Consider the following 23,980-nt stretch of genomic DNA (forward strand, 5'->3'; position numbering starts at 1 on the left):
CACTGCAAGCAGCACTTTGCTTTATTATAGTACTAGTGCAGTTTTTCTGCAGGTATTTGTGCAAGGGTCTTCCAGACTCTTCTGTGTTCCAGCTATGAGGAACTGCTTCAATATTTGGATGACCGTATCCAACTGTTTGAACTTGGACTTCCAAGTAGTTTCTTACCTCCTCCTCACAATATTGAGCTATCAGACACTTTTCACCATCTCGCGAGCTCATGTGCTGGCATTATAACTAGACTGTTACTCTACTCATGTTTGCTGTCCGAGTGCTGCAAAGAGCCACTGTCCATTTTCCTTATGGCACGGCAGCCATGAATCTGACAAAATGAGTACTCGCAATACAATTGTACACTCTGGACAAGCCCATTAACGAAAGGCCCGAGATGCAAACACAGAAACAGAAGACCTGCACAATATCGGTACTTCTGCATTAATTTTTGGAAGGCTCTAGTGTTGCACTGTGGGTGCACTGAAGTGGCACTGCACGAGTTCGAAGCTGCGCAGTGAACTTGTGAAGAAAGTGCAGGAGAATTGAACAGACCTAATGAGTAAGATGATGTGGCAGAGATGTATAGTGTGAAGCAGTGGACAGGAGAACAAACACTAGCACAAGGTGATGAGTGCAGGCACGGTGGACAAATACACATGAAAAGGGGAGCCTGAAGAATGAAATGTACTAAGAAGGTTGGCAGATTGAGGTGACTGGTAATCCACTATAGAGAAATGACCACCTGTCACTGCTCTTTCACCTGCTTCGTGCTGTACATCTCTGAAAGAAACTGTAGATTACCAACTAGACCCGTCTGCCATGCTTGAAAACTTTACAAACTACAATCTCTCAACAGCACGATAAAAAAAAATTACCTTTATTAACAACAATCACACACACGCCCATCTTCAGTTACTGCAGAGTGCACAGATTAAACTACTGAAAAGTGATGTGCTCAAAGTGAATATATTACAAGTGGTGGTCTTCCATTCATATAAATTTCTTCAACGACCAGAACTGCCACCTCCCTGTCCTTCTGGATTAGAAGCACCCGAGATGAGCAGGAAGATGAGAAGTGGCATGATGTACATCCACTGAAACACACAAAAATTATCACACACTTGGCATACATGTCTCAAGACAAGCAGGAAATTAGTAGTGAAGGTATCTGTGGCCTATGATAAAAGTTCCACATTTTCAATGTCCAGCTTTTTTGCAGCAAATGTTAAAGGGACAGTAAAGGCAAATATTAAGTCAAGCTACAGTGTTTGATTAGAGCTCGAGAATCTATGAAACGTCAATATTATCGTGAACAGAGCCTTCGTGACCGAGAAATTGAGGTAAATACAGGACGTGATTAGACACCCCCAAGTCAAGTACTTGCCTGATAATGAAGGCACTTTGCATTTAAATTTTCTCGCTGGTACTCAACCACTCCTTATAAAATAATAATTGTATTGCATTATAAGACTAAAGAAAATGTTACTTGCCCACTTCTGTATCATTTTTAGAAAAAGCTTGTTGACATTACCCTTAATGACACGGGCATTTGAAAGGTTTTGTTTTCACTCGATTCTGCATCGCCCACACTTTTGCATTCCAGTGGTTTCAATATCACATAGTGTTCTGCTGGCTTTGCTGGCTCGTGACACTCTCACAAACTGTAAGTAGCAGAGAATTCCAGGACCATGTGATGTCGTGGGTGCCCGAACAGTCGACACCACTTGACTAAAAGCAGCGGCAGAGGCGAATCACCCCTTTGTCTTGGCTCAGTTTCTCCACGGTCGCACGCTTGTGTATTGCGCCAAAAACTGTATTGCCGCCTGTCGGGCACCATTTTACTCACTGACAGCAGCAAAGGGTGGTGATGGTGTATGCAACGTCGCCACTCCCCGGTTTGGTGGTGGGAGATTTCAATTACGATAAAGGTATTCGGACCCTTCAGATGGAATTTTCTCGTTAATTAATTCCGTCCTTGGGAGGAAACAAGTGCTGCGAGGTTCCTGGAATGGTACTTAAACAGTCTATGTTGACTGAATATTTCCCTTAGTGTCCCTTTAAGAGGAGTCCAGCAATGGTTTTCATGCAATGGTGCATTCTATATCGAACGTAAATGCAATACAATGCGAGCTGGAGCCCCAAATTTGTTTTGAAATGTAATAATCAATAATTGTAAAATAAAATTTACTTTGCATATATCTCATTCGCATAGGCAGCAACTGAAATGCAAGTTATTTTTTGCTAGAGCAATAATCCGTAATTTTTGTTTCTCAAGTCTCTTTATACTGGCTCCACGTTAGGGGCCAGCTAGAAGTTTGTACAGCTACAGTGGTGAAAGCTGACACCGTGGTGCCACAACACAACCTGCATGGGAGTTGTCACTAACACAGCTAGCCACAACAGCGCTTGAATACAGTAGCTGCTGCTGCTGGGTTTGAGTGAGGCCGTGAGCCAGGAAACACACCCCTAACCCCTAGTAGAATACTTGTGAAGGGTGCGACACCTCTCTTATACAGCAATTTAGAGCAAGTCAACCTGAATTTTAGAGGAATAATGGAATATTGAATATAGCAGCGTACTTTGAAACGACCGAACACAGAATAAACCAACGTGAGCACTGTGCATACAACTCTCTTAATCAATGTCTTAAGGGGAAATTTGAAGCAGATTACCCTGATACTGAAACCAAGTAGTGCATGCAAATGTTGGTAATACTGCCTGTAGATTTTTAATTAGTGGTAGCAATCACGAAAAACATGCATTCTGCAATAGTGAATTTGAAATTTAGAAACGTAGCCCAAGACATTTTCTACAAATAAATCTTTTGTTTAATGTCTCGACAGTGGGTGAAGTGCCTGGAAATGCACTTCACCAACAGACCGTACGAAGAAGCCAGAGTTATGAACTATGGTTTATGGGAAGCCGTTTCAACGTAATAAATATAGCTTCGCCTTGCTGCAAGTCAATCAGAATGCGGGGCGGTGGAAGTGCACTTTGTAGCCACAGCAGTGGCAATCCACATGCTTTCCTGTAACGCCAAAAACATCGGTTTCACTACGATCAAACTATATTTTGCCGCACCGACGCTCATGACGATAGCGGAAAGTGTTCTCAAATACGTGATCCAATCGATACGGTAAAAATTTCTGGGTCACCATATGTCACCGCAGACCCAGATAGCCACAATCGACCCTGGACTAGCATAACATTAAACTATTCCAATCTGTTTTTATTCCTAATCCGCCATTAACCATCCCTTTGTGATAGGGCTAATATTTTTACAGTGGAGCTGTCTTAGGCTAGTTTCCAGAGTTTTGTGATGTGTGTGTGCAAAACTATCATAACGTGGGCCATGTTTACGGGGGTATGAGCCTGCAGGGGGTATGACTTTACAGGCAAACAGTGTACAAATCACGTACAAGTACGACACACTGTTGGCAGTCTGGACATCATAGCATGTGGTGACTTGTGACAAGTGCCTCCAGTTCGTGCTGACGAGGTCTTTAGGCGTGCACACAGTCACAACAAGGTGTTCAGCCCAGAGGTGAAGTGCCATCATCTCTCCTACTTCCCGTCGCAGCAGGCTGTGTGTCAAAAGGACACAGCATTCTCTGCAATTATAATAAATTGGGGATGGGAGGGCCCACCAACCGGAATAGGTTGGCGTCATCGGGAGTCGGTCCGTCAGTGCCGATCGAGCTTTGGTCGCTGTGCCCGGTGTTGTGAGATTCTTTTATTCAAACAAGGACGCCGATGCGTTCAACACCGATGTTGCTCCACAAGGTCTGGGAGACAAACACGAGGCTAGAGCAGTTGATGTGTACCTCGGACACAGGTTCGACGGCGAGTATTTTTGCGCACAGGCGAAGGTGGCCAGTACGACGCATGTCGAAATGGGCAATTTAACCCATACGATACTCCTCGCTGTGCGCAAGCCCTACTTTGTCACGTTCAACATCGACATGAAGGACAGACTCATGAATGGTGCCGTCGGTGTACTTCGAGAGATTGAGTACAAGGAAGGCCAATGCACGCGATGCAGTGCGCATTTGGGTGAAATTTGATGTGCCACGTACTGGCTGTCTGGCTCAGATCAAAGCCAAGCCCCCTGCGCACGCTGCTCGGAGATGGGGAATCAAGATCATGGCCGATTGGGTGCTCATCAAGTTGCATACCGTCACTCTCACCCTGGATAGAAAGACTGGATTGTGTTACCGACGAAGGCAGTTTCCGGTGGTTCAAGCTAGTGCGGTCACCATACAGGCTGGGGACGGAATCGTTGTCACCACTGTATACGTTCACCCTCGGAACGTCACAGAGGGACTTTGAAGAATTTATGAACGTCACATTTGGGTGGGTTGTCATTGTGGGTGATTTTAATGTCGATGTGTCTCGTGCTGATGGAAAGTGGTTCTTGCCGTTTTAGTTGGGAAGGTTTAGCCTTCAGTGTTACACCAAGACCAGCATGTCCACGACGCGCCATTGGTCGTGTATAGACTAAACGTTTGCTAAGATCTCCAGTGTTGTCACAGAACCCATGGCTGTCTATCATAGCGACCATTAAGCAATAATTACTGTAGTCACAAGATGAAAGTTAATACAAATAGACATAAAAAAGTGCATACTTGTGCAATATTGTTTTTTTGTTTCTTTATAGCTATATACAACTCCACTGGTCATCCACCTTCACAGAGTGGAATGGCTCTGAATTTTTTAATGTTATACTGGCCCTGGGGACAGAGACATTCGCCCGCTGAACTCGCTACAGCGCAAGCCTCTCTAATATCTAGTTCGCTCGCAGCGCCCTCAGCTTACTTTTACTTGTTTTCTGCCTCAGCTAGGGAGTGCCGCACCGCTTGGCCCGCTCAACCGTATTGATGTGATAGCGTCAGGGGGCAATGTGTTGCAGAAAACCCAGTGTCACTGTCGGGGCCGGAAGAGTTGTTCATGAGCGAAAGTTGCCGTATATATTTAGGCATATCTATATGTCATGCTTTGCTATATGACATGTGGTATATGAGGGTTATATATTGCTCCACCATTCTATCACTAAAGTTGCTCATACCTTGTCTTACATTCTTGACAAAGTTATTCCTTGGAAATTTGAGACTGACAGCCCACATACAAAGGTCATGAAACAAAACACCAACAGTGCATGCCTTTTATGTTAAATCTTCTGACTTAAATATTCAAAGTGCGAAACAATAACAGAGACATGAAAATGATGTAATTCTTAATTTTTTTGACGCGGCTGTGCACTACCTGCAAGATCGGTCCAAGCAAGAGGCCGCGTTTCGACCTGAAAGCTCGCCTTTGTGCACAGCGTTCGCTGCCAGAATTTCTCGGCAAATGTTACGGTTACATAGGCCGCAGTTGCCGAAAAGCGTGAGAAACAGTAGGGGATATTTGAATGCTATTGCGTTTCACTCTTAAAAGCGAAGCTTAAGCATCCTCCAATTTTTACTGTGCAATCTAAGAGTCTAAATACAGGCACCCTAACCCTTCCGACAGCAGCGACGACAGTTGGGAGTGGTCGCGAGCGTGCTGACCCCTTGCCGCAAGCACTGAAAAGTCTAGTGTTATGAGCACGAAAATTACAAGAAACTGTGTGGGAGGTGCCACCGCGCGGAGTGCGGGATGTGAATGGCTGCACTATTTTTCGGAGAACGAATATGTTCACTGTTCTCAACCACTGCTGGAGCACAGATGTTGAAGCCGTTCTGGCACAGCGTGGTGCAATTTTGGTCAATTTTCTGTGTTTGGCGCAGAAATTTCCGTATCAGAATGGCGCAACTGGCACAAGAGTGGCACCCCTGATATGAAATAGCCAGAAACACCACTCAGATTTCACACGATTTTTAAAATTATATATGGCGAGGCACCCAAGCCTGCACATGCGCTACAGAAAACATGATAGGAAAGGGCTGTGAATTTATTTCGGCCACCTGGTGCTTGAAGGGGCCCTGAAATGATTTTGATGATATTGTACAAACATAATGAGTCATTAATGTAAGTCCTCCTGATCATTAAGTGACATATTTAAGCGCTCTGCATCAAACATTGTTACGGTTGGCATGTAACACCCCAGACAAAAAGGATGCTCAAAGACCATGCCTAATTGAAACGAAGAATGGATTCCTAATTTGCTATGGTTTTCTCTAGTGGTTGCCGGTCTGGCATAAACTAGTGACCTGGTGCTCTATTATATCTTTGCATGCATGCAATGTAGAAGACAGCCCACAGAACCAGAAATGCTTGCAGTGGTTTAACTAGCTGTGGTAACATGCATAACATTAATCACTAGAAGGAACTTACATATTTGGCAAAAAAGGAACGGTTGTCAGCGTTTTCTCCACGTGCCCTTTCTGCCTTTTCCTGCTCCAGGCGTCGAATATAAGTTTGTGTGTCGGGCCTGCAATAAGCAAGTGCATGAAGTGCAGGATTTTGTACAGCCACTTCCATCATGAACAGGCTGTTGCACCTTTTACAATGTGCAAACACAACTCTCATTATCAAGCCAGCCAGACAGACTGGGCCAGGACAGTATGGTGCTGAACAATGCCAACAATTAATCCAATTAGATTTGATGAGGCACAGTTATATATGTAATGCTCCATACTGGTACTTGTCAAGGCAGAGCCAACACTACACTGTGCATCAGGATAATTTCAGCAAAGCTGAGGGGCAAAGTTTGAAAAGCAATCGTATGACCAGGAATGACGTGTAAAATGTTCGTTATGAATATATTTTTGTGCAGCTGAAAGTGGAATGTAAAAACAGACTAATGGTGTTGTGACAAAATGCTCAATGGCCCCACATGAGGGACTGTCATAACAGGCACTGCAGTGAAAGTTGAGAGGGAAGATCTGATGGTTCAGCCTTGCACTCGGAAGAGAATTACACGTGCGACAAGGCAATTACTATTGATGTCAAAAGTGGCAACAAATAAGGTCAGCAAAAATAACTGCAGCAAGAATGACAATACTGAAGAGATTATCAAAACCAAGATTGCCAAGGGACAAACAAGTAAATGAGAAAGTGAAACAAAGAATGAATAAGAGGTGTAGCGGCCCCACATAAATATTTTTATACAGTCCATGAAAACATTAAGCGAGTCACAAAAGAGCAACTGTAAAAAAAGATGGGAGCATATTTCAGTCTTAACGGGCTAATCTGCTTAGAAATCTATGAAAATAACTTAGCTTATCAAACACATCCATCAAAACTAAACACGAGCAGAACTATGCTGACATGCACATCAGTGTGCCATCAATTGTGTTTTAACGAATCAAGATAGCAGTGCTGACCAAGGGTGAATGGAAACACGGAATGAATTTGTCTTGACAAAGTGCTCTCCCTTGCATTCTTTCTAGACTAGGTTTGTGGGGTGCTATAACTCTTTGCAATAACAACATAGATGTGCGCCACATTATGTGCACAATTTGATGGTTGAAAGCAGCTTGATAGCCTAGAAAAAAGCAAGGGACAGGACATTATCAAGACAAGTTTATTCTATGTTTCCGTTCCCTATCCCAATGTCCATGAAATCTGCTGATGGTAGGAAATGAACACATCCAATTCTGTAAGCTATCACTGACTCAGATTGTTTATTCAGAAAATACCAATACAAAAAGCACAACTTCTGTTCTCATCTAGGAGGTTGATAAAAAGGCTTGAATTGCTGACAGTGTATCATACCCCTTTCAGAGGTTTTTGATTGTATTCTTTTGATAACATGAGAAAAAGGCAGTTGATACCATGCCTAAAATATGATACTGATACCTTCCAGCATTCCTTTTCCTGCAGAAATCCCATGTCAGGAATGGCACCTCCTCCTGATAGTCACACCTGCTGACTAATCATGCTACAAAACTGCCATTAACCTAAATATCCATTAACTGACACCAGCTACAGTGAAAACTTATTCACCCACATGTTATGTACCGAATTGTAACGTTTGAGGTATCATGAATTAGTAAATGACAGAGATACCTATAAAATATTAAGCTGCAGGCCTTCATTCCAAACTTCAATCATTATGCGAGCTTGCATACTGGCAAGGTGCTTTCCTCAAAGTGGATGATCTTACACATTGGTAGCTGCCTTTGCATGCAATAGACATAGACTTTGACTGACAATAGGCTTTGTCCAAATTCTCTCATTAAACGTTTCGCACAGTCCATTTATTTTCCGGAATAGTACATCCGTTCCGATTTTTTTTTTCCCCTCTACTTGTCGATCGCTGTTTTTCGTGTTCATGCCATTTCAAGCCTATGCAATTGGGTTGTATTGTTCTTGTGCTTTGTTACAAAACTTTTTGTTGCTCGATGTTATGTAATATTTGTTGATTTATTTGAACTCTTTGTGCATGACTGACCGTCATCCTGCTGTTTTGCCAACTGTAAAGGGGTCGGGACCTCGTCAAGCTGCTCAAGCTTTAAGTCCTGTACTCCTCCTATTCCAAGAGAAATAAAGTTGATTGATTGATTGATTGGTTGATTGATTGATTGATAATTTGTCCATGTGGCTATGGTACATCTGCTAGAGACACCTTCACCAGGGCATTCATAACGGCACAGTGACCAAGACCAGTTTTTATACTTACCCAGGAGCAATGTTGACTATTGATACAGAGAGAGTGGTGTTGAAGTTCACAAGCTTGTGGTCTGGAACATGCATGCCTGTGCACTGCTGGCCAACAAAGTCCGATACCCCGAGAAGGGCACCAGAACGGTCCAGTGTCACCATGAAGTGATCCTTCAGCTCGGACTCATAGAGGGAGCACTGGCACCACAAAGGCAAGAACAAATAATTGCTTAAGACATTAGAAAACGAAACATAAGATGAAGAGGAATGCTTGATTAGTTAAGTAAATGCAAATTGCTAAATCTTGACAAACCTGTGAAATAAATTTGTTATTTTCATAAGTGTTGAAGCTTAAAAAAATAATAATAATGACTGATTATAGGATGCTATCGGTGCAAGGGCCACGTGTGGCCTAAGATACTTAGGATAATGATACTTAAGATACATAGGCTAATGATACTTAGGAGAGCAGATAGTTGGGCTAGTTGGTTGAAATGCATAATGAAAAAATTTGCACGGAGACACGCGGACAGCTGCGAACATACCTGAGGGAATGTTCACGAGAAAAGCCGAGGCAGCTATTGCAAAAAACTTCAGAGAGGTTGACTTCAACATGAAGAAGGCTAAGGAAGAAGCCGTCACTTTGCTGCTCTGCCAAAACATTGAGAACCTAGCAAGTGGTGTCAAAAAGGCTCAAGAACCTCACTTAGCCGCTTTTTTTTACGGCGAAAACACACACGGAAGGCATCCCGTTTCGAGCAATCGTTTCCGAGCACAATACCTGGCAATTTATTATCAGCAGCAGCAGCCTGGCTACACCCACAGCAGGGCAAAGGCCTCCCTCGTACTTCCCCAACCTGGCAATTACTGACGGCCATGTACCTTCAAAAGCATCTGGGAGGTCTGACTGTGGAGGACCCATTCATCATTCCACATTGAGGTAGTGGCGAGTCTTCTCAGTAACAGCAACCCAGGACAGTGTACCGCTTTCAGCATGGACATTGAAGACTTGTACAACTCGATGCCAAATGACGAGCTAATGAAAAGAGCCCAGGAGTGCATCTCAGAGCACAACGATGAGGCTACATCTGTGCCCAGATGTGGTGTTCCTGTGGGGTCTTCTTTATGAATACTCACATTTTATCTCAAGTCTAAGGTCACTAGGTGGGATAGGAAATTTTTCGTACAGCGAACTGGTGTTTGTATCGGGTCACGCGTAGCTTTCATTTTTAGCATCATTTTTCTCGCTAAGGTAGAAAGAGCCATACAACAGAAATCAGGTGGGCTAATTTCAAAAGTATGTAGGTATGTAGATGACTAGTGTTGTCTTCGGAACCTAACGAGCAATGTACTGCTGTCAACATGCTCAAACTTTTTCAAGAGTGTGGCCCTGGTCCTAATTTTACAGTAGAAATACCTAGAGACAGAAAGCTCCAGTTCATAGACATGTCTTTGCATTTTCACCACAAACATGTATGTTGGGCATACCTTCATAGGGCAAAAAAAAAAAAAAAAAACCGTAGTAGATCACTCATCTGGCCACTCCAAAATCATAAAGAACAGGATAGTCACTTCCTGTCTGAAAGTGGCCATCTCCAAGTCTTGCGCACATGCAATCAATGAAAGTGTTACATCCCAGTTGGAAAGGCTGAAAGGGTGTGGGTACCCTTTGCATGAAATTCTGGAAGCTTGTGGGAGATTGGCAAGGTTGATCAAGGCAGGGCTGCAACCCAAACTCTAGGAAAAAGACCATCGAAATGTTGACGTCATACCATACATGCACAAATTGGCACGTGGTTTTAAGAATGTAGCAAGGTGTTACAACATTCCGATAGTGTTTTCCGCCCCTCGGAAGTTGGCAGCAATCCGTTCGCAGGTGCATAGGCAGAAGGAAGCAGGCAGCAGAAAGAAAAAAAGAAAAAAAAAATGATTGCAGTATCAGGCACACAGCCCCATTTGTTCCTTGTGTCAGGGGAGTTGTCGACAAGTTGCCATTACCCTGTGGCGCATTGTACATCGGCCAAACTGGACGATACATTAATGAAAAATTAGGAGAACACCGAAGATTACTTGGAGGAGATTCCCTTGATAACCTTTTTAAACATTGCGACGCGTGTGGCAAGAACAATAAGAAAAAGGTCCAGTGCTCTTCGACAAAACGACAATCATATTCAGGCACAGGGATCAACTCCTGTGAGAGCTCATGGAAGCCTTCCATATGCGTATCAGCGGAGATAAGTGCATCAGTCAGACTTCCGTCCGCTTCTCTGATAGGGAGTTTCGGTTCTTGGCCAACTCAATCAGGTAGACGGGGTAACACGTTATGTTCAAAATGATAAAAATAAAAAACAAAAGAAAATAGCACTCGTCCGTACTATCCTCGTGTCTCCACGCAAATTTTTCACTATGGTAATGAGTTGTCAACGGTGTATGAACTGTGAATTTTGAAGGGCAGATGTAACATGGCTGTATAAAGTCATTAAACATTCGCTGTATAGTATGTAAGACGTGTATGTGTTAAAACTATGATAATGACATGCGAGACGTGCGATGGACATAAAAGGTATGCCATAAGGGGATGATACACTAAAATATATGGCTGTCGATAGCATTACTGCCTCACCGGGACCCTTGAATGCAAGAGCCTCGAGGCATGAGCTCTACAAATGAGTATTATCGCGGCAGCAGCCTCCAGTGAGAGAAAGTGCTTTAAATCTCAGCTTTATAACTTGCAAAGTGCCAAAATTGTGTAAAGAGTTTAAAATGTTTTTAGTGTAAAAAAAAAAAAAACGGTTCCTTGCTAAGGATCATTGTCGGATGTAGTGGAATATGCTGTTGATAGAATAATGGGAAGTGCTTCTTTTTTTTCTTTAAGTGTCTGCTACCCGACCCTCCAACAAGACGTGGAGGTCGATCAGCATCTTGTCGCATTTGCAGAAAAGAAAATACAGTTAATAAAAGTGTAATTCGCTTTTCTATTATTATTACTATTATTATTATTTCTACTACCTTCACGACACGAATCTGCAGACATGCTGTGTTCGGCATTGGAGCCCTTAAAGGAACTGGAGAATAATTTATCACAAATGTGCCTAACAGGGCGCATACTGTCGCATGTATTGCAGCTACTTCGCGATAAATCATACAGACGGTTTCAGGTTCAGAAGGGTTGGCCCGCAGCAAATGCATGCACTTGAGATCTGCTTACGGCTTTTACAAAAGTCGACACAAGGAAAGCAGGGTCGCTTTGTTCTTTGGCCACTCGCACCCTGTACAGGCCGTTCTCCTCTGCGAGGTTCTGCAAACAAAGAAGATAGGGTACATATAGTTGAGAAGAAAGCAGGACTACTACTTTCGTTTTCGCAATAAGCTAATATAGTGCGAATGATCAAGCGATAGTAACCCTTAGCTTGGCAGCGTCAGACGCCGAAAGTGGCACTTGGTGAAGAGTGCTTTCCGATGGTCGGGCCAGGGGAACAGATAGGATGGCTCTGGTAACGTAGGTGATGTCCGAACCTAAGACAAGAGAAAATGGCTATAGTAGGTTACACCGCTTCCGTTCGGCGGCTGGCGGAATATATAGCTCATAGCATCGGCTTTACGCACCGGAGTCAAAAGACTGAGACACTGCAAGAGTGATCAGCTTGTCGTCAATATCATTCTGCAAAAGAGACAACCACAAAGCCATGATCAATTCTCAAAAGTGAGTCAGCACTGCAGGGAAATTTCGTGCAAGGGAAATGCTCAAAGAAAGAAAAAAAAAAAGCTAAGGTTTACTACATACTGTATAAAGGAGCAAACAGCATCTACTCCATAAAAACCGATGCTTACCGCGAGAGCACATTCAACGACAGCGGCAAATATTGTGGCCGCTACTAGAAATTTGGGCATCTTTGAGCGACCACAGCTAACTGTTCTGGATCGGATACAATTCAGCGTTTCATCGACTGCGATGCGAATAGTTGCCAACCCACAATTGTTTACCTGCTGTTCTTGGCGCCTAAGGGGTCAGCGTAACGTGTTTGACACTTCCTAACATTGAAGATAATGCAACAGACAAATCTGGAATGTTTAAATGCACGCTGCTCTGGCAGCACTCGCTTTGATATATGCAAAAAAAGCTATCTAAAAAAAAAAACCAGTCGTACCAGACTAGCAACCGTAGCATGTCAGGCATTTCGTTAGCCTAACATACTTAGTTCGTTGGTCTTCTCTCTCAAATAAACCAGAAAAATGTGCACCTTAATACTTGATACGCAAGCATGCGTTCTTAACCGAGGAGAAATGAATAAATAAATTTGCTCCTCAATGTCTAGTAGAATCTGCCATCACTAAATGAGACCATATCCCCATTGCCAGCCACACACATACATGCACACTCAAGTTGCACTCACTGAACAGAATCACAAAACACAAATTATAGACGCATTCATTTATTAGTACATAAATATTCTCTAGAGGAAAAAAAAAACATTTTTATTTTGATATACCTTTGTTCTGACTAGGCTAAACCATAGCAGGCCTTTAACATTGGCTGCACCATTAGTGGATCAAAATCCAATTGCTTGGTGCATTGTAAGCCAACAATACGGGGCAATGTAGCAGCAAGGAGATGCAGTCACCTGCAAAATAAAAAAAAATAACGATAATAATAGCAAGAGAGAACAATAAGTAGAAGGAAAAGAAACAGCACTTTGCACGAGTTCATTGCTATGCTCTTATTCAGTGCTCAGTATAATTTGAATGTAACAAGCAATGCACCAGAAATGAAATAAAATGCTACTCTTGCCTTCAATAACTTCTAATGATCATTTAAAATACAGCAATTTTTGTGAGATTATTTAATAGCAAACAACAGTAATTAAATCTATCATTGTGGGTTCATCTAGCACAGCTGCTGCAATGTAATGCGATCCTACTGAAAGATGATGAACTTGGAAAAAAAAAAGAAGGAAACCTATATTTCACCTCTGCTAAAGTGCACACAAACAGCATCAATACTTCGGCTGCTTTATGATCAATATGGATTGATCACTGGCGCAGTAAATGCACATTGGGCCACCTGGTGAATGCATGGGTTCTGAGGTGTGAAATGTAGCATACAAGGACATATATATAAAGTGAGACAAAATAAACTCTTTGCATTTGAGTCACTATCCTGCAGGTGAGTCTCAATGCAGGCCTAATTAAGCAATACCCTGGCTTGACAAACACACAAGTACCTTCTATGTTTGATGAGATGTTTATCCAGTCTTGCAGATACTGCACCATGTCTCGTTTGCTCAAGCCCATTGGGTTGAAACCTCGAAGAAAGCATGCCTAAACAAAAAGGCCAAAGCTAACATCAAACACAGAACTATTCCTTTGCAGAAGTAGTATGGCAGAATAAAAGACAACAGAGTACTGGTCATATCTATGAAATAGTGAACATCAAAATTCGTTAAAATCCCACAGACAAAACACCGTAAGGAGGGAATAGCATGCATTAGCTTTAAGTTTGCTGCAAGCAAAAACATATCGTGGGATACTTAATAAACACATTAACCAATGTTTACCTTTAGATGCAGAACACAAGCAGCAGCAAACTTGGAACCACCAAAACTCACAAGCAACACAGTGTTCAGACCACAGTAGCGTCTTCAGCAGCTTTGTTGTTGCCAATATTGCCTGTTTAAGGCAATATTGGATAAAAGAATTGATATATTAAATGAAAATATTATTAAAATATTAATGATATAATAAAAGATATTATTTCATATTGACATATAAATCCATAAATATTAAATAAACTTCGTCAAAGCAGGTACCCCTGAAGTGCACTTTCAGAATGAGAAGACTTTATGGGTGTGGTCGGACACCAACAAAAGAAACTTTTTTGCAAACAAAAGTTATTGTTTGTAAAGCCTGACAAAAAATTTGTAAAATTGTAGAATGAGACTGAATTTGTCAACTTTATAAACTTGATAAAAAATTCAGCAGAGTTAGCAGTTACGCACGCTACCTACCCATCGCAACTCCGAGAGATCCATTTCACCAAACCCTTCTCGTGCCATAGCCAGATCCATCTCCCGGACAAATCCGCCATGTTTCCAGAGACGGCGCTTCCGGCCAAGAAAAAATGCACTCTTTCCGTGAATCCTGCAAAGTGCAACCTGCAACAAGGGCCTACTTAATAGCTACTATTCGTAATCATACACCTTGCCTGCAGTCTTACCAAGTGGTTTCTGCCGAGACTTGACAAGGAAAGAGGCTTCGAAGAAAAGTACTGCTTGATATCAAGGATTTCAGCCACTGTCGGATGTGTGCCACTTCCTAGCTGTGTGAAGGTACAAATGAGCTTCAGAAAATTACTTGAATAAAAGATTGTACTGGTGCTTACACTGCCACTGCTCACGATTACTAACTTGAATATGTAATTATTTTGTGCAAAAATGACACCAAGATGCTTAAAATTTTATAGTTTTGACCCCATGAAGTGACAAAACTAATATGTTTGTGTAAAAATAAAGGTCATTGCATAATATACCAGGTGTTTCTTTTTATACAGAACACTTTTTTTTAGAAATCGTACCTAACCACTTCCGTTACTGCAGATAGGCTCCGTGGCTACACAGACATAAGCAACATGGTAAATTTCAGCAGCTATTTTGCAAATTAACTAAGATATGCTAATTACTCAAATAATTGGTAGCTTTAGGGCACATGTTTGAATTTCGAAATTGAAGCTGAGGAGTAGTGAAATCATGTCTGCCTAGCATAGATCCTAAGACTAGCACCACATTCGAGACATGACCCTAAACTGTGCTACATAATAAATTTTGGCATTCCAGCTACCAGCTTCCAAAATGCATGCGTCTAACAGTTTAGGAGAATATTAACTAGAACACCAAGATATATTTCTTTAGCAGATTGTGGGGACGGATGTCCTGAAAGCTGTACCAGTCTCGGGATTTCTAATAAGACGTTACACTATAGACTCCTTACGTTCAATTTGGCAACTAGAACATGCACCCTAAAGTTAGCAATTAAAGGTTAATTAGCATATTTTGGTTAAATAGTGGTATTACTGAAGGAAATTTATTTGCTGCCAATGTCTGCCTAGCCCGCATAGTTTATTGGCAAATACAATAGGGGTCTAGATACGAAAGCTTTTTTTTTCATGTTTTTTGCATAGGAAGGTACACCTGGTATGATGAACCATGCAACTGTCATAGACCAAAAGCAAACAATAGTTCTTTGGGGACACAGGTATCCAGAGCAATAGAGGTTAAAGTAGTATTAAAAACAACAGCTAACAAGCATGCACAACAATGCCACATCATTAATAACAGAGGTAGATATTACCTTGTGAAATACGCTGAGAAGTTGTTTCCCTTCCTCTCCCTTGGGAACATTGGCTTGCAGGTGACGAAAGACATAGCGGTAATTGTGCACCTGCACTTTACAGGCACAGTCGGTCAGAAAGCAACACAGCGAAATACCAATATCATACAGCAGTTATACTAGGAGAATGCCAGCAAACTTGAGAGTAGAAAAAAATCAAGAGGCAGACATAGTACCAACTAGCCCAACAAGCCACTCTCATGAAATCACACAGCAGCAAGACAACAAAAACAGCAGCCACACAAAAATATGGCGCATGATTAGTTAGGAGTAGGACACTAGGCAGCATTTTCCTGTCAGCACAGATGCTCCTTGCTACCTTTTTCGTGTAAGCTCAGCATTTCTGTGCAAGTGTTCAAAGTAGCAGAAGGAGATATTGCATGAACGACGTTAAATGATTGCATATAATTCTATCAGTACTAGTAATACTGTAAGAATTTTGTAGAATGTCATATTACCTACACTGCTTATTACACTTAATTAAAGTGAAAATATGACTATGGAACTGCTAGTAAATAGTGCGTGCCATTACCAATGCACCAAGTTTCCAAGCACCATTACTTTCAGCCGGGAGAAACTGTCAGAGTGGTAGCGATGTTTAACATAAATGTTCTCAAAACTCTTTCCATGCTATATTATACATCTTTGGCCTTACCATAAAATGTTTGTCTATATAAACATGAGCACTGATGTTTTCAGGTAATACCTCAGCTATATCTCCAAATTTCTTTCACATTTCCTTTTCAGGGGATTGTATGACTGGTAGCGCAAGTCATATGCAGTAGTGGGTCACACAAATGAAATGCGGTACACCAAGTAAATTGCAATTACTTAATGATGACAATAACAAAACAACAAAAAGTTAAAGTACATCAGTAGACAATGACGAAACAGTATATTTAAAGACACCTTATTCCAGCTTATTACCAGCCCAACGTATCTGCACAACTCCATTCGGGGAAAAGCTGATCTCATTCTTGCAAACTCAGAAAGCAAAGAACAATGCATCTACCACTCCACCCCATGTTTTTACCAAGCACACACAGCCACAGAGCATGGCTCACATCCTAGATTGTTCAAATGACTTTAAATGTGAACTGACATTTGATAGTGACACCCAAGCAAACCTGTACTTACAACAAAAATATTTTGACATATCAGCTGCTGGTTGTCACAAAGCCATTTTTCGAGAGAGGGTGACCAGCAGGGTGAATCTCTTAGAATTGTACACTACCACTGTGGTTGTTCTCGAAATGAACAGAATTTTGCATGGCAGCAAAGAATGTTGAGGTAGTAAAACACCATTCAGGAACTCAAGTCATCACAGACATGATTGATAATGAAGTGAAAGGTCAGCCTGAAGTTTTGTTTGAAGTTTATTGTCACTTTTGACAACACATGATTGTCTTGGTGGTGTAGCAAAAGGTGATACTATGGACGCCGGACTACTCTCTTTGTGCCAGGAGTGCCATATATATATATATATATATATATAAAGACGAATGGCACAATTATACATCAGGTCAGTCAGATCAGCAGTAATAGTGCAGCAGAGTTCAGTACTTATGCTCGACATATGGAGAGTAGGGACCAAATGGCTCGTATTCCAGCAATGCTGCCCAAATATGAGCCAAAATCAATGATGTAAACAAAACGGAAGCTGCTTACGGGATCCTTTCTGTGGTGGGCAGTTTCAAAAAGTTTAAGAGAACAATCTGCTGTAGAACAAGACATTAAACAAAGAAACTGTACAGTTTAAAGCAACAAAAAATAGGTAAAAAAGTTAGAACAGGTATCCCGTTTTTAATGGCTTTATACTAACTGGGAAGAAAGGGGGTTAACTGATGGGCCCGATTTCCCCCTTTCTTCTCGTTTATTACACCCTTTCTTCTCATTTATTACATAACAAGGGTCTCAAATCCGGTAACATTGATGCCTTCAGGTAGCATGTGTGGGTTTATCGACTGGTTGCCGTCACCCAAAAGGATCACATTCTCATGACGCCTGCGGCAGAAAGGATGTTTCACGTCTGCTGCCAAGGTCTGTGAGTGGTGGCACTGGCTAACACTCCTAGGGTTCTACAAGGAAACCCAAGAAAGTGGATGGGGAAACGGCGCCGCGGTAGCTCAATTGGTAGAGCATCGCACACGAAATGCAAGGTTGTGGGATCGTTCCCTACCTGCGACAAGTTGTTTTTTCATCCACTTTCATTTCCATTAATTAATTGATCATTTCTTTATTTAATTTATTAAGCACAAGTAATTTTCCCTACATTTTCCTTGGTGTCGGCTTCTTATTTAAACTAACTGGGTGAGTTGATTTACCATATTTACTTGACCGTAACATGCACCTGAATTTTAACAGCAATAGAATATGTAATGCCCTCCATGGTTAAGTGCACCTTGATTTAATTCCTTCGAAAGAGTCAATAGATTTTCACGGTAAGAGAGAAAAATATTGATTTGTTTTGACACAAAAAAAAAAATGTGTTGCGTCTGAGCCACAGTGAACCGTGAATCACTTCTTGTCGCTCTCCCAGGACTCTAAGGTGCCATTCAAGAATGGAGGAGAGATTTGCATACTACCTACTGCAATTTTGGTTTCACACTCGTTTCTGGCCCGTATGTCATATTCTAGCAAATTTTTTCTGGAAGAATGTGTGTATTAGAATCAAGTAAGCATGGTACTAACTTGTCCAGTTAGCAATTCTACTGAAGGTATACAGGGGTGCACATTACATCTTCTTTCTCATCTGTTTCTTTTTTCACTTTTATTTTTGCTTTGAAAAATGACAGGGCTATGACTTGCAACTACTGTAATTTTCACTAGTTTGAGAAGAAGGCAGGCTTTGTAAACACTAGGCTTGTTTTATTCTCTATACATTATGCACTGACTTCTCCGAAGTGTCCTGTACTATGCTAGAATTTCTCATTCTGCGCTGCTTCACTGACGCTATATATATGACGGGCATGTGAACCAGTAGTATTGTACAACATGAGGAGAGGACTCTTACCTTTTTCTTCTGCTGTGCAACAGCGAAGTCAATACGCTGTTCTAGGCTCCAGAACTGCCAGGTGAGCAGGTGTCCTGGAAAAAGGTAGCTGCAGGCAGCAGTGAACAACTGCGTCACTAAAGTGTCACACAGTAGTCTGATGTGCAATGTGTTTCCACCAGAAATGGTGCCTGCCAAAACACAACATTAAGGATCAAAACTAAAAAAGAAAGAAAGAAAAAACAAAGAAAAGCAAAAGAAGAAAGATACAGACTGCCAGAATTATACAATAATGAAGGACAGGCAGACACAACATAAATATTTCTATGCTTAGAACAATGGAATGTTAAACCTCTCCCTGCTTTACATTTTAGGTTTACCCAAGAACTGCTAATTCATGGAGTTTTAACTTTCAAAGCTGAACAATGGGCTGTGAAGAATGCTTCATAGAAGTGCATGAGACAACGTTTGAACATCTGGTGTTGTTAAATGTGTGCCTCAGCCTAAGTGCATGAGCGTTTTTGGATTCCATCCTTGTTTATAATGCAGCCCAAAAGCTGGGAATTGCACTTGTGAGCTTGTGCCCAGCATCGTAGTGCCAGCTCCAACAAGCTATGTGGCAGGTGGTCATGTACATCCAGATACGAGAGTTATGCAGCAAATTCTGCTTTGCCACAGACTTTCACGCAGCAGTACAATTTAGCCATATGTTTAGTACATGCTGCAGGTATCGATGCACACCACCAATTTCACGTAACAAGTTTCTGACATCCGTGTAATATTTAAAGAGTCTGAACACCCGCATAAAAGCTAGTTGAGTGTCAAAGCTTCTTTCAAAGGCAAAGCACATGCCCCAAAATGCAATCACTTCACTTGTCAGATCCCAACGGTGAATGCCATACGACCAAACACAATACAGCAGGTGTACCAGACACGAAGTGTTTTGGTCCTTAACAACGGAGAAAAGTATCACTTCCTAACTGTTCATGGCACACTAGCCAGAAAGAGATGTTTTTGAGCTATATTAGTAGATTACCCTTCCACACTACGAAAGAAGCCATTCTTGCTACAAGAGGAGGCACAGTAAGCTAGAAAAGATGCAAGATGTGGAAAACCAGTGGTGCCGCCGCATTGAAGTTTCGGCACCAGCTTGCTATGGTGTCATGAATTTTAATGGCATCAACTCAGGCATACTTAACATTTAATTAGTAAACATGGGCCATACTGTACTCTACAAGAGCCAAAAACTGAACTTGGCAAATTCCAAGAGCTATTACTGAGCTCAAAAAACACCTAGAAAATCACACGAAATACCAGGACCAATGCTTTTAAATAAATTACTGTGACATTAGTATAAAGCCATTAAGTATAATGAGATTTATTATGGTAGCTCAACAAAGCTCATGCTATCATGTGAAATTATAATTTGCTGCTACTTCATACTTCACCAAGTGTAAACCATAAGAGAATAGCCTTCATGCATTTCGAAAAGAAAGGTAAAACATGTGAATCATGTTATACTCATTTTTTTTTTGGTTATTGCAATACCATGACCTGAATATTACACTATTTGTAGCATTCAAGGTAGCCCTCAGAATGCCTTTGCTACCTCAAGCCCCAACAATCACCATGGCCTTAACAATGACTGCTGAAATAGCCTGTAGCATTGATGCATTGAATTATTGGCACCTCAAGCAGAGACATAACTCAGCCACAATTAAAATTACAAGTTTATATAAATTTACTCCACAATTTCATATGAAAAAGAAATAGAAGGAAAGGTATTACGGATTACTGGCGAAAAACAGCAACACAAGATATAGAACAATGTTAAGAAATCCCCCAAATGTGAAACTGAGTGAAGCATAACTGCGAGTTGGCCTAGTTGGAACAGATTCATTTTTTAAACACTTTTTGTGCGCAAACAAAGAGAAACAAAGAAGCAACAAAAGGATGAGCGCTTACACCTAAAAGGTGAACTCTTAAGCACTCGTCCTTGTGTTGCACCTCTTCTTTGTCCCTGTTTGTGCACAAAAAGTTTTTTTTAAAGATTGAGAGTTAGTTCCATGCATCACTGTTTCATAGCAAATGCTTCAACATGCAGCTGGCTTCCCTTAATTTGCTTACTATAGTTGTAATGTGCAATATTTATTCTAGTTATCAGAAGCTTTAATTAAAGTGTTGCAGAAGCAGGGGTGCTTTAAGAAACTCTCAAATGTTGCCAAATTAAAAGTAAACGTAAATTAACTGATGTTCAATCTACGGAACTTGACTGTACCTACCTGTTGCAAGCATTGGCTACAAGGTGATACACAAAGACACATGTGGAAGAAGTTCACGTAAATGTATTGGAAAGATAAACCAATAGCAGTGCTAGGCTGCAAAAAATGAAAAGATGCCACTTTCAAGTTTATATGTGTATATTGGTTGCTTACATAAGAGGGAACATGACGAAGTTAGTTCCAGGCAGCGATATTATCGCCAATATAGGTGCCATCTTGAGTATGTCACGGGGTATCTGTAAATTCACACAAAGAATTTTGTTTTGCACTAGATGTGAGATGAACATCAAGTTAATGCTTTCCCAACTATTGAAAACAAATTTGTGCAAAAGACGAGAAGCTTTTATTTTTGTGTTGGTACAACTCTTTAATAACACCAATATTTGTAAGCTATTCATATGAAACAATCAATGAACTGAAGAAAAATAAGAGTTCACCTTTAAAGGGACACTAAAGTGAAAAATGATTTCTTATGCATAAGTAAATTACCTTTCTACAACACTAAAAACACCACTCTTACAAAGATAAGACGTTTGATAAGCCAGAAAAAGCGCAAGAATGAAATTCGGATGGCGACGCCTACTTGAAGTTCCCGCACCTGGTGGCTGTGAGGTCTTGGATTTTGATGGAATCTTCTAGGGCCTACTAATTACATATAGCGGTACAGATTGACTACATTCTGTTCTAAAGGAACCAAATATTAAACATGGAAAGTTTCGGGAACTTTTACTCAGCCAACGCGACCCAAATGCGAAAACATACTTTGGAATCCCTGACGTCACGCTGACGTACCGGCGCTGGAGTTTCGGCGCGAAATTCAAATACTGATACTTGAACCCTCATTTTCTCATCTAATAACCAAACTATTTTTTTTAATGACTGCCTGCAGGATTCTCAAGCAATGCTTCATTAGTCTAAACTGATTTATTGTTTCGCTTTAGTGTCTCTTTAAGGTGTTTACTTTTAAACTTCAAATTAATGTAGAGCAGCTTCACAATCAATGCTGAACTAACGTTTGTCATGGAGATGCCTACAAAATGTTGGTGCAATGTATATGTGGAAAAGAATTTCATGTATCTCACAATACTCATTATAAATAGGCTACAAAAGGGCCAATAATGTTACTACCGTGCCTTCATGCTAGATGGGAATCTGCAGTGATGCATTAACATAATTCTTTTGCACTGTTGACCAGCCGATTACTAAATAATCCACTTGGCCAGCTATTACGAACTCCTGACAAGTAATCGTTTAAAGAAGAAATTTCATGCACCTATATCAAATGGCAAAGTGAAAGGTGGCAACGAGCACTGAAGGAACATATAGCTAGGCGTTTTAATGCCTTATGAAGCTTTAACTTGGTGTCTCATAGCTAACTGTAAAAGTTTACACAAGGATATCCATGACTCAATAAAAACAAACTATATTTATGTCATTTCAAGGTACTAGTTCTCTACATTTCTATCAGTGAAGTTTGGGACCGTACAAACCCGGTAATAGAGTTCGAGCTCTCTCCTCGAAAGTTCTCTCACAGACTTCCCATTCCTTAAGTCCTGAGATATCTTCATGTAGGTTCGAACATCTTGGTACAGGTCCTTCGTACCTGGGCAGCATTGTTTGATGTTGTGGGAATAGAGACAGAGAGATATTGCATCAGATTGTGAAACTTTATTTTTTTTTTCCCACGGCGACACAATGTCACCAAGGGTGGGAGATACCAAACTGAACACAATGCACAATAACTATCTTTTAAATTAATTTTTTAACATTTCTTTCTTTCGTTACGCTTCGCATTTGCGAAGCAAGGAGGAAGGCAATTAGATATGCCTTAAGCAGAACACGACTGGTGATGCAGTGACATACGACACGCTGCGCATTAACTTCTGCGCGCAGACACGCGATCGCGAGCTGTGCGTCCTACAGACTCTAATTGCACGAAGCACTAGCTGCTCGGATTACACTTTGAAGTGCCGCACGGAGGAAAAGTCTGCAGGCGCTGCTGACTGCAGCAGTTAAAGGGAAACAGGTATAACCATCCTGTCGAATACAAGAAGCGAACATGACACGGAAACTTACCGACAACGAACACTTGGTGCAGCCGGTACGCGACGGGGAATTTCCGCAATATTTTGTCGTAGCCTTCAAGAAAAAACTTGAACTTCGAAAACACATACAGTCCTGTTTTGGCTAATGGTTTGACGATACTGTTCGGAGAATCCTTTGGTGGTGATGTGCTGGCCCTCAAAACAGACGCTGTAATCCTGGAGTGAAATAAAGTAAGACACATGTGTGCGTATGTATATTATTATTATTATTATTATTGTTATTATTATTATTAACTACAACCACATTTAATGAAACAGCCGAGTCGCTCAGCCGCTGTAGCAACTACATGGCCTTCGGCAACAACGCAACACAACTATTAAACAGTTACATAAGTGTACAACTTGGCAGCGAAAGCCGAGGTGCAGGAAAAGTAGCGGCGATATCTTACCTGAACTGCGGAGGGGTGCTTTTCATACGTCCGAAACCATAGCGCGCGTTCCGAAACAGCCAGCACGGTGCCGCCATAACACAGAGCGAACTACAATGTGGAACATAACGGGCAATTTTTATTGTAAATGTTTATAATAAACTAAATTATCTTTTAAATTTCAGCGTATTAAAAGTTGTTTTTCTTTCCGAGAAAATGTGTTTTGAACATTTTGTACAATTTTCACATCAAGGTGAGGGTGCTTTGATGCA

General features: G+C 41.3%; 2 protein-coding genes across 3 annotated transcripts; both read right to left on the bottom strand.

The window, feature by feature from the left end:
- Nucleotides 1-853: 853 nt before the first annotated feature.
- Nucleotides 854-12,551, bottom strand: EMC10 (ER membrane protein complex subunit 10). Its single transcript, XM_065428142.2, has 7 exons — nt 12,410-12,551; nt 12,185-12,239; nt 11,982-12,094; nt 11,787-11,876; nt 8,598-8,776; nt 6,308-6,404; nt 854-1,086 (listed from the first exon to the last, which is right to left on the bottom strand). Exons 1-7 carry the CDS (start codon nt 12,467-12,469, stop codon nt 997-999), a joined length of 684 nt encoding a protein of 227 aa, XP_065284214.2. The 5' UTR covers nt 12,470-12,551; the 3' UTR covers nt 854-996.
- Nucleotides 12,552-12,989: 438 nt separating this feature from the next.
- LOC135898913 (LETM1 domain-containing protein 1) lies at nt 12,990-23,869 on the bottom strand. Of its 2 annotated transcripts, none has more exons than XR_010563452.2 (10): nt 23,730-23,869; nt 23,312-23,496; nt 22,726-22,838; nt 21,389-21,471; nt 18,975-19,062; nt 15,923-16,012; nt 14,793-14,890; nt 14,584-14,730; nt 13,801-13,897; nt 12,990-13,200 (listed from the first exon to the last, which is right to left on the bottom strand). XR_010563452.2 is itself a non-coding variant. In XM_065428140.2 (10 exons), exons 1-10 carry the CDS (start codon nt 23,804-23,806, stop codon nt 13,121-13,123), a joined length of 1,062 nt encoding a protein of 353 aa, XP_065284212.2. In that variant the 5' UTR covers nt 23,807-23,869; the 3' UTR covers nt 12,990-13,120. The 2 variants fall into 2 exon arrangements, 1 of the variants encoding a protein (XP_065284212.2); XM_065428140.2 differs by having other exon boundaries at nt 14,793-14,894.
- Nucleotides 23,870-23,980: the final 111 nt, after the last annotated feature.

Source organism: Dermacentor albipictus, chromosome 3 (assembly GCF_038994185.2).
Source record: "Dermacentor albipictus isolate Rhodes 1998 colony chromosome 3, USDA_Dalb.pri_finalv2, whole genome shotgun sequence".
Lineage (NCBI taxonomy): Eukaryota > Metazoa > Arthropoda > Arachnida > Ixodida > Ixodidae > Dermacentor > Dermacentor albipictus.